The sequence below is a fragment of the Grammomys surdaster genome, unplaced genomic scaffold, assembly GCF_004785775.1.
Source record: "Grammomys surdaster isolate TR1022 unplaced genomic scaffold, NIH_TR_1.0 125692, whole genome shotgun sequence".
Lineage (NCBI taxonomy): Eukaryota > Metazoa > Chordata > Mammalia > Rodentia > Muridae > Grammomys > Grammomys surdaster.
Genome location: NW_021620528.1, coordinates 2,793,138 through 2,810,110, shown reverse-complemented (window position 1 = coordinate 2,810,110; position 16,973 = coordinate 2,793,138). Strand labels below are relative to the sequence as shown.

At 40.5% G+C, this 16,973-nt stretch overlaps 1 protein-coding gene across 1 annotated transcript; it reads right to left on the bottom strand.

Annotated features, from left to right (window-relative positions):
* Positions 1-2,543: 2,543 nt before the first annotated feature.
* Ghitm (growth hormone inducible transmembrane protein) lies at positions 2,544-14,619 on the bottom strand. Its single transcript, XM_028788026.1, has 9 exons — positions 14,510-14,619; positions 13,236-13,406; positions 12,765-12,864; positions 11,133-11,244; positions 10,241-10,382; positions 7,100-7,208; positions 5,669-5,857; positions 5,106-5,277; positions 2,544-3,803 (listed from the first exon to the last, which is right to left on the bottom strand). The coding sequence occupies exons 2-9, from the start codon at positions 13,365-13,367 to the stop codon at positions 3,719-3,721; spliced, it is 1,041 nt and encodes a 346-aa protein (XP_028643859.1). The 5' UTR covers positions 13,368-13,406; positions 14,510-14,619; the 3' UTR covers positions 2,544-3,718.
* Positions 14,620-16,973: the final 2,354 nt, after the last annotated feature.

Genomic DNA, 16,973 nt, shown 5'->3' with positions numbered 1-16,973 from the left:
GCTATCTTAAAGGGGGGGGAATAGTAAAATACAGGTAGACAGGGGTTACTGGGGGTAGAAATATTCAAAAGTGGAGGGGGCAGGGAAGGAGAAAATATGGTTGGCCAGAAGGATCCTCACAGTGAAGATGGCATGGCAAACATATGTGGCTGTATGGAAACTCAGGATTTTCTAATCAAAGAAAAAAGCCCCATTAGAGGGGACAGTAGAATTCAGGTTACAGGAAAGGGGGAAAGGAGGATAGGGTTCTTGGAATTAAGTGAACATTGCCCTCGATTGCTGTTAAGGAGGGTGTAGGGGGAGTTCTAGCCCCAAACTAAAGACACACGAAGAAGCCTTATGGAAATCAACAAGTTTGTTACTGAATGTATATATATATATGAAAAGAGCTTGAATGGAGTGAGTAGATAATGCTGCTCCCAGTGACAAACATGGGATCCTTGAGTTGTTGGCCTGGTATGCCTGGGAGGCACCCCAAATAAGTTATTGCCATTGCTCTTGGTTGCCCACCATAACTAGATGGCAAACACCATTGCTCGGGACATACAAAAATCAGCTTTGAAATAGCCAGACTATACTACATGTTGTTTAGCTTACACAGTGCTAGAAAGTGATATGCAGGGTGCTGCACTTTAATGCTGGACCCTGAGTGCAACAATACTGACTTGTGGGTAAGATGTGGCCACTGGTACAAAGATGGGCATGAAGGTTTTGAAGGTAACCAAGGGCTTTCTGATTGAGTGAGGTCTGTGCCACGAGAGGGATTTCATATTTGGTACTAAAAACCTAGGTAGATGCTTGTAACTTGGAAGATGATAGACCAGAGGGAATAAAATTTGCTTTTTCTAAAATGTCAAGCTAACTCCCAAATACGTAATACCCACAGACTACTGCTGCTTTCAACTTTGGTCAGATAAGGTTGTTTTTGCATTGGGTAATGGTTAATGCAGATTCCAAATGGCTAAGGTACTGAGTGTTACTGAGTGTTTAGCTGTGCATGGGTCTTCTGAAGCAAACTCTAACCATCCAAGGCTTGGGGAATTTCATAGTCTGTGCAAAGAAATGTCAGATAGAATGCTGTGAAAATATCAGACTTCTGAACATGGCTAATATACATTATCAACTCGCAGCATTGGATCATCTGTACAAGATCCAGACAGTCAAAATTCCAGTATATATGAGGGATCTGAGGTCCCACCATCCTGGATGTTGTTGGTAGCTGATGGCAGTTGGGAGAGCGTCCAGTCTCCACCAGGGACATGGTTGTTGCTGTTACTCATGCCTTTGTGGGTAGCCACATAACCACATACATATGTGCAGCAGCATCAACTGAACTCTGGGTTATTAATAACTAAAAAGGGACCTAGTGAGTACACAAAGGTGTGGGGCACTAGGGGAAGGAATGAATGGCTAGTTATGACAAGTGTATAAAACTTTCCAAGACTAAATAAACAAAAAAGAATCTTCAAGCACAGAATAAAGGTTTGCCACCCACTGGAACAAACTGAAATGTACACACCACTTTGGCATTTGTATGCCTCCAGGACTTACCAAAATGAATTTAAAAAAACAAAACCCTTCTATGTAATCATAAGGCCCTGTGATAAGATTTCAATTGATAAAATTTCCAGTTTTGCCTAGAAACCTATCATTTTGCATGCCAACTCTATTTTGTGAGGGAAATAAAAGTCATCCACTCACCCAGTATATGTAATCAAGATCCAAGGAACCAGGTTTTTCCATTATCACTTCAGAACTACTATCCAACCAAGTACATTTTATAACTCATTTTACAGTCTTTATTGTTCCAGCAATGACGCTAAACACTGTAAAATACTACCATTAAAATAAAACAACAGCCCATGGCAGGCAGAATGGCCCAGTGGGTAAAAGGTGCTTGCTATTGAGCTCAACAACCGGAGCTGAAACCTTGAGCCCCATGATGGTGGAGGGAGAGAGCCCTTCAAGTTGTCCCCCCCAGATCATCACATGCCCACAGGATACCATGACACATGTGTACCACCTACACATGTAAAAGAACCCTTGATCTTAACTTCTACCCAACACTACTATTGAAATCATACTTGTTTTATAACTATATGAAATCAAAGATTAAACTTTGGGTTTTAAACTGCTACTGAAAACAATAGGTCCCGTAAGATTTCAACTTAACATGACGGTGAAACTTTATGGAGACTAGAATAAAGACAGAAACTAGGCATTTAGATTTTTTTACTGCAGGGGGAAAAAAAAACAAACAGCAACAGCTAAAATTCCCACAATGCCCAATCATATATGCATTAACCCCACAGGTAGATGTTGTCTGTATCTTACAATTGAGGAAATGGGGCGTGGGGAGGTTAAGTCATTTGTCTAGGGTCATAGAAGAAATCAGGCAAGATCCAAATGGAGGCAGGCCATCTAGCCACAGACTGTCTTAGCAGACTGCAGTAATCTACTGCATAGAAAAAGCCCAAGGTGCTTTCTTATTCGAGACTCTGGTGAGACGGAATGGACGTATCAGGTAGAAAAAAGTACAGCAATAACCATTTGGCTGGAACTTTTATTTCAGAAGTAAGCATTCAGTGCACTTTAAAGTGATTAAAAGTTATTTATGGATTACTGTAATAAATACTTCTTAAAAATAGTCATTCTGTAAATACACGTACAGATCTCAATGAAGAGTCCCTCGCTGCAAACAAGTGATCTGTAACAAAATCTTAAGAAAAACCAATCCTAATCTCAGCATAAGCCACAGAGGCTTTTCTGACAGCTGTCAAAGCTGTGATGAAAAAAGCATGCTTTCAATTAGACACTGAGAAAATATCCAAAAAACCAAAACACAAACAAACAAACAAACAAAAACCCTGTCCAACCACAAATATACCATATATTTGAAAGCCAATGAATCTTGGACTTTGGAGTACATTAAACTGAGCATAGCTGGTAAGTTTTTTGTTGTTGATGTTTGTTTTAGAGACAGTCCCTTGGCTGGCCTGGAACTCACTTTGTATACCAGGCTTACCTTGAATTTCCAGATCTCCTTGCCTCTGCCTCCCAATGATGGGATTAAAGACACATGCACCACCACCAACCAGCTTGTTCTAAAAGACTTCACAGTAAATACATATAATTCCAGCAAGGATTCTCTATATGGTTAACACTCTGGACCTTCCTGACAAAGAGTAGTCAACCCCAAGATCATTAACAGCACAGAAGGAACACCAAGTATGGTGGCCCCTTATTCCACATCTCTGATGCCTTTTGTTGGCTCACGAATCAGTGCTGTCCTAAGCATTCAAATGACTGTAGGTGATTTTTATCTCTGACCTCTATACAAAAACTTATCACTCATGACATCATTTCAATATTATGTGCAGCCTCCCACAACATGAAGACACACAAATTTCCTAAAATTTACTTCTCCAATAAATGAAACAACACTTGAAATCTTCTAACAAATCTTTGTTCACACATTTATCAAAGCATTTTTAAAGTATGAAAGCATGACAGATGAAAATGTATGTGCTTAATTTGGAAGACATCTATTGCATTTATTCTCTATAAGAAAAGGCTGGCCTGAAGGGTCACATTACTGAACATTTTAAACATAGTGACAGGTTATCTTCTAAATCTCAAGGAATTCTGATGGTGCAAACTGTAATGACTACTCCTATTACACAAGCAGGACATCAGCGAGAAGAGACAAGTAGTCACTTCATTTCTTTCTGTTGCCTCCAGTTGCTAGCATAGTTGCAACTCGCATAAATATGTTCAATGTATCCATGTAGATTCTCAACATCCTAGAAAAAAATGTTATAGAGATGTGATTCTAATAATAACGACAATATAGTTCTTAGTACAAAAAAGGGAAAAACATTCATTATTCCTGGTGTTATTAAATGGAAATTAAAAATGCAATGTATGTTAGTTAAAAGTCCTAAACTAGATAACCTTCAGTTTTCCTTCTTGTAGAACCAATCATCTTTTAGATAAGGACACAATTTTTTTTTTGTTTTTTTGTTTTTATCGAGACAGGGTTTCTCTGTGTAGCCCTGGCTGTCCTGGAACTCACTCGGTAGACCAGGCTGGCCTCCAACTCGGAAATCCGCCTGCCTCTGCCTCCCAAGTGCTGGGATTAAAGGCGTGCGCCACCACCACCTGGCAATGGACACAATTTTTAAAGGACTATCTTTTCTCTGACATCCTGCTATGAGTATCAAACCTGGGTGTCAGACAATGGAATAACCAAAACAGATCAAAGAAACACACCTTTAAAAAACTTGCAAGACACAATCTGCTAATAATTATACCCACTTCATCTCCTTTAAGAAAGCTGCTACAAAACTACAAGTGTTATAGCAACATTTTAAAAAGCTATTACATTATTTTATTTTTAGGTAAAGAAAAACATTACTAAAAATGTGAGAGACACTTTGAAACTCTAGGCAGAATCCAAGAAAAAAGAAAGAACACTATTTTATACTATTGGAAGTCAGCATGTGTTGAATGCGTCTAAAGTAAGCACAAGGGGAAGTGTCTTCAGGGCTGTTTCCCTTCCTTACACATTCCAGTTAATTATGTATATTCCAACAGGCAGGACATGTAACTGATACCTACATGCTCTACTCAGTTGTAATATAATCAGTTTTCTACTATACACTCTAACAGAAGCAGCAATATTTGACCTGTTGGAATGCCTGGTACTAGTCCAATTTGCTTATTTGGAAGTATGCTCTTCAAAGATATAATTACAATATAATTTGGAATGAAGTCATACTAGAATAGGGTATGTCTGGTGGCTTTATTAAAAAAAAAAAAAAAGACAGACATACAACACGAAGAATGATGGCAGGTGAAGATGGCAGGTGGCTGTCTGCTAGCCAAGGATCACCAGCAGTGATAAGCAGCTGAGAGACAGAGGATGGATACTCTATCAGAATCTTCAAAGTTCCCCACCCTGTCTGACACCACGATTTAATACTCTAGCCTCAGGAACTGAAGAGAAAAAATTCTAAGCCATTATGCTACTGTGCTATAGTGGTACCCTGTGAAACTAATACACATAGAACAAAACATCACGGAACACAGTAAGGATTACTTACGAATTGATGGGATCATACTTCTGAGCTCCATACATGGGTGTTAGTTCTGCACGCTTGATTACTTTCTGAGTATCATACAGAAGGAACATGCTGAAAAGAACTAATCCACCATACATTGCCACTGAGTACAGAGTGGCACCGGCCACGGAGGTAGGGGGAAGAAACATAGACCCTAAAACAAACAAACAAACAAACAAACAAACAAGAATAGGTTTTTTTTTTTTAAATAAAAAAGGGATCTCCTACAACTGGATTTCCATTATTTAAGTTTACTATAGTTTCCATTACTTAAGGCTACCTCTGTATTTCTTGACATTTGAGTAGGTACTTATACAATCTTATGGATAGTCATTTCTCCAATGGGTTACTAGCCAATATTAGAGCAATTTCCAAGTCAGCTTAATTGTTTCCAAGTAATTTAATAACAAGAATAGTTAAATATAAGCCAAGATTTTATAATGTATTAAAATAATCAAACCCAATCAAATTATCTTATCAATAGCTTTAAAAACTAAATCTTAATGCTTCAGAGTACTTGAACCCTTTAAAGCATAGCAGCTTACCCAGTGAAGACACAAAGACAAGACCGAGGCCCACTCCCAGGGGTGCTCCCATGTTCAGAAACTTCTCACTAGGTGCACACATGGCCACAGTAGAGAGGCCTCCCACAATACCGGCGGTGTACCATGCAGCTCTCAGGAGAAGAGGCCCTCCTAAGATCGTCAGAGGAGCCACGACTGCACCCATCACACCTGGGGAGACAGTAAGGTCTTATTAAATATCTACTCAATGACCGTCAATGAGAAAATGTCACTATGAAGGTGATCCTTATGCTAAGCAACATAAACACAACAAATTTGACATTTAGGTGGTTCTACATTACCATCTAAATTATACAATTAATATACATGGCTATACAAATTCTCTACCACATCAATACTGGGTCACAATTCAAACACAAACAGTAGGTTACATTTTTAGTAACTTTGTAAAAGTCTATATAGGCCACTATTTTGATCTTAGACTACTTCTAGATTTCAGTTTGTGGTGGAACTGAAATACAGACAGGCAGACCCTGAATTTGCCTCACCTAATAAGGAGTACAGCTCACTTCAGCCTTTATGAAGTTCAGTTGTCAGAATTTATAAAAATCTTCCTTAAGAATTAGGGGGGGGGATTTGCATAGTGGCACCTGTCTTTAATCTCAGCACTAGGAAGGCAGAGGCAGGCAGATCTCTTTGAGATGGAAGCCAGTCTGGTCTACACAGTGAGTTCCAGGATAGCCAGAGCTACATAGTGAGACCCTGTCTTGAAAAAAAACAAAGCAGCAAAGTATTACAGTGGCATATTATTTCCAATTACCAAACATCAACAATACTTCCCCAACTGGAAGATCCCATGTTACAAAATTATTTCAATAAAGGAATAATGTAAAGTTGTTCCGTTAGTTTTCATGATGCCGGGAATCAGGTAAGGAGTACACAATCAGGTAAGGAGTGCAGCAAGCCTAATACTACAGAGCTACATACCTGCACCTGTCTTTTGAGAGAGGGTCCAGTGTTACCTAGGTTGTCTTAAATTTCCCTGACTCAGCCTTGTGAGTAGCTATGATTACAAGAAAGTACCTCCAGACCTGGCTCGTTTTAAATTACTACTGCATAAACATTTGTGCACAGCATAACCTCAGAGCTATCTTCAATACCTTTAAAGCAAAGGCCTGGCAATAATCCAACAATAATGACTGTATGAAATTGTGTTTTCAAAAAATGAGGTTTACTAAGTCATTTAAAACTAAAGAGCCACTCAAAAAGGGCACTATTAAAAAGTCAGATGTATCAAGAGACTGACGCAGGAAGGTAGGAAGATGTAGGCCAGTCTGGCACACCTATCAAGACCCTGCCTCAAAAACTGAAAAAAGAAAATAAGCCAAACAAATAACAATCAAAAAGTGAACAATATACAAGACAGTTTAACAAGAATGTAACAGAACATACCAGAATGCAGCATCCAAGCCAGATGCTTGGGGCCTGAGCTCTGCTCATATGATATTCCCTGTACTAGCATTCCAGCTCCGATCATGGCAGCAAAGGTTGCACCAATTGTCTGGAAGACACACATTAAGAGAGAGATCCTTAAAGGAGAGACCCACACATTCAAGTACAGCTAATCACTTTGAAGAATACTAAACTGAATCCTGTGCCTTTATCCAGCACACTTGGGTTTCTGTTTCTAGTTCCTTTCAGCACTGACTACATTAGCAAGAGTGCCCTCTACTGCTAGACATCATTTCCAACCTGACAGGAAAATAAAATAGTTGGGTTTTGTGAAGGACAAAAACCAAAACAAACCGATGCTGAAAAACATACTGGATTCTACCTCACTGTTTTGTAATGGAGAAACAATGACTAAAAACTGCTTCCTACACCCTTTGCTCATGGAAATTCCTAGTTGTTTATGCAAATTCCTAGTTTGTTTATCTCAACTGTATATTTTTCCTTCAAGATCTTAGTATTTTGCTTTTTACCTTTCCACATTCTACATCTTAGTGATACTGAATAGGTAGAATTGAATAAACACTCCAAAATCTCACACCCTCTTAACTGTATCCACTGTGCTTTTAAAAATTCATGGTGGGGCACACTTTTAATTCTAGCACTTGGGAGGCACAGGCAGATGGATCTCTGAATTCAAGGTCGGCCTGGTCCACATACTATGTTCTAGTAGGCCTAGGCATGGACGCCTAGGAACTTGTCTCAAGAAAACCAATGCCACCCTTGCTATAAACTGAGTTCTATGACAGTCAAGGTTGATAGGAAGACATTATCTTAAAAACCAACCAACCAAATAAGCAAGAGACAAAAGAAAAATAAACTACAACAAACAAAAAACATCTTTGCAGAGCAGTGAGATGGGTCAGCAGATAAATTTCTGACTGAGCTCCAAATGCAAACCTGAGGTCCTGTGTTTATTCTCAGAATCCACAAGCGGGGTGGAGAAAACCAGTTCCATAAAGCTGTGAGCCATTAGCACATATGTACATATCATAAATACATAAATACACACAGACACATTCATATACCTTCCCACTACCTGACTGAATTACTTATCTCAGAAGCTTTTCTAGTAGGCATTTGAAAAATGTTAGGTCTCAAACCTGGAACAAATGGCTGAGGTGCCTATTTAACACATCAAAGTGGACCAGACCACTAGGTTCTCTTTGCACCCCTCAGTCCCCACCTGTTACTGAGCCGTCCTGGCTGATATACCTCTGTCCCTTAACCTGAACCCTCCAGCCAGAGGCTGGTCTGCTCTTCCCTATGTGTAATCCAGGCATTTTAGTTATGAACCATCTCTTTATAGCTGGTTCCCTACTCTGTTCTCCTTTTCCTCATATGGCTCAAGGTCATGACCTTGACATATAGACATCTCCCAGATGTTCTTGCCTCTGACCATGTTATCCTGCATATCTACAACAAACTTTCTCCTCCATCATGTTTCCTTTCTTTTTTTTAATTCAAGAGAAACTGTGCTTTTCTGTCTATCAGCTTCAACGGGCTCCACCCTTCCTTCCTGTATGGTCTACCTAGCTTTCTCACGTATTTTCTTAACTATTCTTAGTAGCAGAGTGGCATTTTGCTGCAGAGGCTATGGTCTCACCACAGAGCTTTCTTATAGTCTCTGGTATTGTATTTTTATATGCATGCTAATATTTCAGACTACTGATTTACATGTCACACATCATTTTAAATTATTCACTTTGATTTGAACTGGCTTTCCGTGAGAACTCACCTCCACTTATTCGTTGTCTTCATGAATCCCTAGGCTAGCAGAGTCAGGACTGAGGAGCATAGTCCTTAGACTATGAAATGCTTATAGTACCATAATGGTTCTTGCCTTGGAGTTCAAGGCACAGGAAATGTGGATTCCCCACTATAGAAAACAGGTGTGTTTACTTTCCATCTCTTTCCTTGCTCAGTCTCAGTCACTGTACCACACACCATCACTGCGTTCTAATCAGTCATTTTGACACTCAGAGGTGTGGCACAGCTGGTGCACTTGCTTTGTTTCTCTCCCACAATAGTTCTTAACACTCAAAAACAGAAGCACATTTTCTCTAGCTACTCTAGTCTCTACAGTGGTCTCTGTTTCTGTACTTCACCTCACCTTGGAAATGAAAGATACCCTTTCTAACCATGTCCTCTCACCCTTTAGACTTCACAACACTTGAAACTTCACTCGAATGCACTGTAAAGCACTTTTCCCATTAAGTCTTCCTAGCTCTTCTCTTTTGATCAGCTGCTTGACCTTGTCATCTTCTGAAATCAAACATGTTAGCCAGAATCAACCCTGAAGAACTAAGTCTCCTTCACGGAACTCCCCTGATGCTCTGAGACAGAGTCTTTCTACTTCACTTTCACTTTCCTACTTCTTACTGCACATATTGTACAGCGCACTCTGGATCTCCACCACAGAGCAGCAGAACCCATATCTGAAACCATACAGTGCTAGCTAGTGGTAAAGAGCTGGCCTAAAATGTGCTGAGATCCATGGCTCAGTTCTTGATACGGGGAAGAAAATATATTGCTAAATATATTGTGGAGAGGCCATTAAATGGAAGAACACTGCATCATTTTCAAGTATGTGTCTGAATAGGATTAAGAGTTGGAAACTGGCCGGGCAGTGGTGGCGCATGCCTTTAATCCCAGTACTTAGGAGGCATAGGCAGGTGGATTTCTGAGTTCAAGGCCAGCCTGATCTACAGAGTGAGTTCCAAGACAGCCAGGGCTACACAGAGAAACCCTGTCTCGAAAAACCAAACCAAACAAACAAAGACCAGAGTTGGAAACTGAATTTAGGGGCATTCTTCCTATTTAACAGCAGATAGAAAACAACTTCTACTCTGTACCCACTTGCTGAAAAATAAAGTAAATGTAAATTCACCTTGCAGATGAGTGTGAAATTCCTGTCCCCAAAGACTAAGCTTTCTGCACTGTTACAAGAAATTAATATAGTGCTGTTGAAATATATTAATGACTCTACTTAAGAAATCTTTTGATCTTCACACAAAAAAGCAACAAAAGCCACCAAACATCCAGCATTACCTTCTCCACAAAAATAGCAAGTAGTTAACTTACCAGCCAAGAGCCTGTCATCATGAAGTTCATGAGAGCAGGTGTTCTGGCTACGGCCAAGGCAGACAAAGCTGTTAAACCAATACTTCCTGCTAAGTACATGTAAGTAGAATGAATTCTATCCTTTACATACTGAGGCCAGATTCTGTAAGAAATGTGACAAAGTTAGCTCACAGAAGTACGGGTGTAAATTCTCATTAAAGCATTCATTAGATACAAATGACTCTGGAAAAAAATCACTTTAATGGTTTCAACCTTATTTATGATGGAAATAGTAATTAATCATGATGATAATGATAAGGGTTTCTCTATGTAGTCTGCCTGGACTCTGCCTCCCAAGTGCCAGGAGTAAAGGGAAGAAGAACTACCATGCTTGGCTCTGATGGAAATAAGTATGCACATCTTAGAGCTGTTGAAGATGAAATGACATGAACCATAAATTACATATTAAAACACAGAAAAATTCGGGGCTGGAGAGATGGCTCTGCGGTTAAAAGCACTGGCTGCTCTTCCAGATGTCCTGAGTTCAATTCCCAGCAACCATCCAGTGACTCATAATCATCTGTAATGGGATCTGATGCCCTCTGCTGGCATACAGGTGTATATACAGATAGAGTACTCTAAATAAATCTTTTAAAAAACACATAAAAACCAATATACATATAAAAAAACCAAAACATTTTCTTTTTGTCTGAATATGTAACCTTGCTAAAAGATTCTTATTTAGGTTTGAATAAATCTATGAATAATGAACAAAAAAGACCCTACACATTCGTGCATATTCACAAATAAAAACCAGATAAGGCATTCCAAAAGTGACTAGAGACTAAACACGAAGAAACCAGGAGCCTTTGTTTGAAGGAAGGGTTTGGTTGTTTGGGAACACTTTACTTACACAGCCTTTTCGATAGCTCCAATCTCATTAGACATTCCCAAGCCATAGTAGCACAGCGCTCCAAGACCAACAGCTGCTCCTCCAGCAACAAACCACCTTCCCATCTGATCGACTGCAAGCACAGCAACAGACACAGGCTAGAGTCAGCACATTTCAACTACATTAAAGTGCTGGGGTAATGAGTCAAAATATTCAGGAGGGGATCAAATTATAACTATTTCTTCATGGTAGTCACATTGGGGATACAGATAGTTCTCAACCTTAGGAGACCAGGACACTCCTGAAACAAATGTACAACAATCACGACAAAGAATAGAACAGTTTGATAAAGAGGTCCACACAATTGTTAAAGCACTTGGGAGACTGAGCAAAAGATCATGAGTTTCTGCCTGGCAGCTGGATTTACACAGCAAGAACAGGACTCAGAAGAATAAATACTCAAACAGTAAAGAAAAGGAAAAATAAGAGAGAAATGGCATCAATCATTCCATATTGTGCCTAAGGTAGTAACCGAAGCTTTATGTGACTCTAGAGAACCAACAAAGAAAAATGCTATTATTAATGTTTATGTAACCAACAAAGGGACAGACATTCTACTCTTGCTTTAAAATATTGAAAATTTATCATCTCTACTGAGGCCGGTGCTCATAAAGAACAGATCTTTATTCTCTTCAACTTAAATTTGTTCATTAAGAATATTACTGGAAAATCCTTATTTCTTCTCTGTGGTCAAGCCTCTATAATCAAAAAGAAATGCCTTGCATGATACTTACTAGGAGTCTCCTCAACTATATAATTCAGTGACACTTCCAAAACTAAATAGTTTAGGCAAGATTAGCAATCTGGTAGTCTGGTTTTAGAATCTTCAAAGTTTAAATCCAAACTATGAATCAAAATGACTTCATTTACGATAATGCCTTTTCAAGGGGCTGCAGATATGGCTCTGTGGTTAACAGCCCTTTGCTACTCTTTCAGAGGACCCTGAGTTCAGTACCCAGCATCCACTTCAAGTGGCATGCAATCACCTATGTATAACTCAAGTCCCAAGTGATCAGGTATCTTCTGGCCTCTGTGGGCATTGGGACACACCTGGCAGATAGTCACACAGACATACACATGAATAAATAGAAATTGACATTCACAAACATGTGCTTGAATTAAGATTCTAAATAACTTGAAATAAACTTTCTGAATAGGCTCTATCATTTTAGATAATAGGATGAAAATAAATTTGGTTTTTCTAAAATTGGTAAATCTTAATATAATCAGAAACCATGAAACCCAATGCAAAGCACCAATCTTTTTTGGATTATCAGATCCCTGAAAATAGAAGTATGACTGTTTGGCGCATGCCTTTAACCCCAGCATTTGTGAAGCAAAGATAAGTGGATTTCTGAGTTCGAGACCAGCCTGGTCTACAGAGTGAGTTCCAGGACAGCCAGGGCTACATAGAGAAACCCTGTCTCGTAAAGCAAAACAAAACAAAAAAAAAAAACAGAACAAAAAAACAAAACAAAGAAAAGACTTTTCTTGCAAAAATACTTATATACATGTTTGAATGTATTTTCAGGAAGTTGTTTGTGGACAAAACACATGCACAGGCTTCATATTAAATAGTGAACCTCCACCTACTTTTAAAGATTTTTTCCATTGATGGTTCCAAGGCTGCCTCTTTCAGTTCTTGGCCAGTTTTCCCACGGTAGGTCCTAATTCTTGTCTTGGTAGCATATTCCTGAGATTGACAAAAAGACATACCATCCAGAGCAACAACAAAACAGAAGATCTTTTTACACTAATGTAATATGGGCATAAAAATTACCGGATATATTAGCTATGGGAAAGGTGCAGGACTCCTTTTAAAGCATTTATGGTAAAGAGGGACTGGAGATGTAAATTGGCAAGGATAAAGCTCACTGGAAACTTTACTCCTTGCTTTAGTAAATCAATGTTACAGTAAGTAACTAAATAAAGGGTAAGCTACTCCCAACCAGTGAAACTCTTCTATCAACCACCTCAACCACCACCACCACCACCACCACCACCAAATTGTAAAACAGAAAACCTGGATGGGGTGGAAACCCATATTGGAAAAGCATTCTTTACCCTGCTGGGTGTTAAGAGCCATTGGTTCTTTGTGATGGAATTCTTCACAAGTGGAGAGGCCTTGGTGATAAAAGTGGGCTGGAAAACCCTGGAAGGCAGTGTCCGGAGACACACAAGCCTTGCAGCCAACATGGTGGGTGATACACCGGTTTACTAAGCAGATCTGAAATGCTAGTTAGAAAGGTAGAGGGAAAAAAAATTAAGTTAATTAAGAAGTGAACATGGGCCGGGCGGTGGTGGCGCACGCCTTTAATCCCAGCACTTGGGAGGCAGAGGCAGGCGGATCTCTGAGTTCGAGAGTTCGAAGCTAGCCTGGTCTACAGAGTGAGTTCCAGGACAGCCAGGACTACACAGAGAAACTCTGTCTCGAAAGACACAGATGTGATGAATTTTAGGTGACTTGTATTTCCGCCTTCTCCCCATTTGTAAAAATATATAAATACAAGAAAACTGGCTCAAAACAGCTTTCTGACTACAGTTCCTTAGGACTTTGTAATCTCCCAAGATTTACCCTAAAATTCCAGGGATGTAACAAAGTTTTAACTAGCACCTCCAAAGTTAAGAACTTCCGGGACGCTGGGCGGTGGTGGCGCACGCCTTTAATCCCAGCACTTGGGAGGCAGAGGCAGGTGGATTTCTGAGTTCGAGGTCAGCCTGGTCTACAGAGTGAGTTCCAGGACAGCCCGGGCTATACAGAGAAACCCAGTCTCGAAAAAACCAAAAAAAAAAAAAAAAAAAAAAGAACTTCCGGGACTACGAAGTGAACACAACTCTAGGCATCTGACCTTGCGGAAAAAAAAAGCGAGCCCTTCTGGTACTTTTATGCTATTACATCATCTCAACCTGTCGCTTCAGCTTACTGACCCGAACAGAGCCTAGTCCGAGTGGTCGTATGTCGTGGAACAACCAAGAGGGTTACCTGCCTTTATGTGCGGGTTCTGGACCTCTAAAACGGGTCCCTTGGGCTTAGTCTGTACGAATTACTGCCGACCCTTCCTGCCGCTTCCTTGAGCTGGAGTGTTCGGGTGAGCCCAGTCCTTCCCTCTCACCGCTAGCCCGCAGCCTCCGCGTCCACTCACCGCCCCACAGTACCCTCTCCCCGTCAGACAGGGCGGCCGCGCGGATTCCCGAGGGGCTGACTTAGCATCTCCCTGCCCAGGGAGATCCCGGCCTTCCCACCCCGCCCGCCCGCCCGCCCGTAGCAGCCAGCCCAGATCCCGCTGTGCCGACGCTCCTCACGAGGACTGGGATTCTCAGTCCTTGCGGGGCAGTACCTCAGCTCCGGTCACCTCTACCACGGGGCTCCCTTCCGGGCCACCAAAACTGAGCGCGTACGACCTCCCTCTGTCCGCTCCTCCGCAACCGCGCGACTCACTGCGTCACGCAATATCCGGATAGACGGTAAATAGTACAAGCAGCCAATCAAGAGCAGGCTTCTAACGGAAGGGCGGGCATAGTGGCAAAGGCGGGCCTTGGCTTGGAGACCGGACCAATGGAAGTTTGTGGTCTGAAAACGTCACAGTCAGCGTCTATTCTGGGTTTGGGTAACGAAGCCGACTCTGGCGTTTTAGCTTTGGGCTGCGGAGTTTGTGCGCACTGGCAGCCAATAGGTGTGAAAAATGGGAGATGGACTGTTTGACAGCGCAGTCCTTAAATCCCAACACTTGGGAGGCAGGTGGATCGCTGTGAGCTCAAAGCCAGTCTAGAATTACTTTTGTTATTGGATTTAGGCTTAACAATGAATTTTCACATTTAAGTTAAAGTTTAGTTCTATTTAAGAGTCATTCGCCGGGCGGTGGTGGCGCACGCCTTTAATCCCAGCACTTGGGAGGCAGAGGTAAGCGGATTTCTGAGTTCAAGGCCAGCCTGATCTACAGAGTGAGTTCCAGGACAGCCAAGGGCTACACAGAGAAACCCTGTCTTGAAAAACCAAGAGTCATTCATAGAACACGTTTTACGCCGAGAATAATTAGTTTGGGTTAATCGTATAGTCGCAGGCACGACATTTACCAATTAGAGGTATAATTTAGTCAGACTTTCACTAATTGCTTAATTTTTATCACTGCTGGGGCTGTGTCTTGAGCTAAGTGATACGTACTTGACACGCTCTCCTTTTAATTCATTATGCAAATGTTAAGGGATTTGATACTGGTTTAGTGAGTTTTACATGTATTAATTTACTTTGAATTAATTATAAGGCCAGGATCAAACCTTTTGTATTTATGGAATGAAAGAATCCACCTAAGCATTTCCAGTACTTTGCTTTAGCTACTAAGCTACATGAACAATGTATAAATATATGAATACCCGAAATTAACTTGAGCATTTTAATAAAGTTTGTTTTTATGACTTGTGATCATTTTTTTTTTTTTAATATGTACTGAAAACTAAGCCTGAACTTTAGGAACTTTTAGAAGTAAGATGGCTAGGTAAGCAATCATTGGCTGAGTTTCTTGTTTTGGGGGTTTAGCAAGAAAATAACGCCAGTGGTCTACATAGTAGTGAGTTTCAGAGTGGTCAGTGGTCAGAGTAGCATAGTGAGGGGCTGAGGGTGGGGGATAGTGTCAGAATTGAATACCACATTTTTTCTTTTCTTTCTTTCTTTCTTTCTTTCTTTCTTTCTTTTTTTTTTTTTTTTTTTTAGGTTTTTCAAGACAGGGTTTCTCTGTGTAGTCCTGGCTGTCCTGGAACTCACTCTGTAGACCAGGCTAGCCTCCAGCTCTCAAACTCAGAAATCCGCCTGCCTCTGCCTCCCAAGTGCTGGGATTAAAGGCGTGTGCCACCACCACCCGGCATTTTTTTTCTTTTTTTTTTTTTGTTTTTGTTTGTTTTTGTTTTTTTCGAGACAGGGTTTCTCTGTGTAGCCCTGGCTGTCCTGGAACTCACTCTGTAGACCAGGCTGGCCTCGAACTCAGAAATCTGCCTCACATTTTTCTGATTGTCATAAAAACATTCTTACCAAAATAAATAAATAAGCAAATAAATAAATAAATGGGGCTAGAGGGATGGCTCAATGGTTAAGAGCACTGGCTGCTCTTCCAGAGATTTTGAGTTCAATTCCCAGCAACCACATGATGGCTTACAACCATCTATATTGAGATCTGATGTCCTCTTCTGGTGTGTCTGAAGACAGCAACAGTGTACTCGTACATAAAATAAATCTTAAAACAATTTAAAAAGAAATCTTACCAAATGTGACATTAAAAAAAAAAAAATCAGAGCCAACCTGTTCCTAGAGTCTACTACTGATGGTTGGTGAGATCTAGAGGGGTTTATTTCCTAATTTTTCGTTTTTGTTTTTGCCTTTTGACCTTTCAATGACATTTTTGTTTGTTTTCAAGCTTCAGGCTCCACTTGACCACTTGAGTAACAGAATACATACAAGCCATTCTTCTTATGAAGGGTTTTTGTGAAAGCTACTGAAATGCCTCAGTGGCAAATAATTAATTACAATAAGAGATCTCTCTCTCTCTCTCTCTCTCTCTCTCTCTCTCTCTCTCTCTGGTTGGGAGCCTGGCCTTTAATGCTTGAGCCATCTATCTAGCCCAAGAGCTATTTCTTCGTATTCATGAAAGAGTGCCCCCCCACAACTATTGATAGAATCAAACCAAGAATACTTCTGGTGTCGCACAAAGGACTACACAAAGTGAAAGTAGATCAGTATGGCAATTTATTTTTGTTAAAAAAAAGTATGTGTGATGGTGAAGAGGAACTTTGGAAAACTTGTCCCACCCCCAT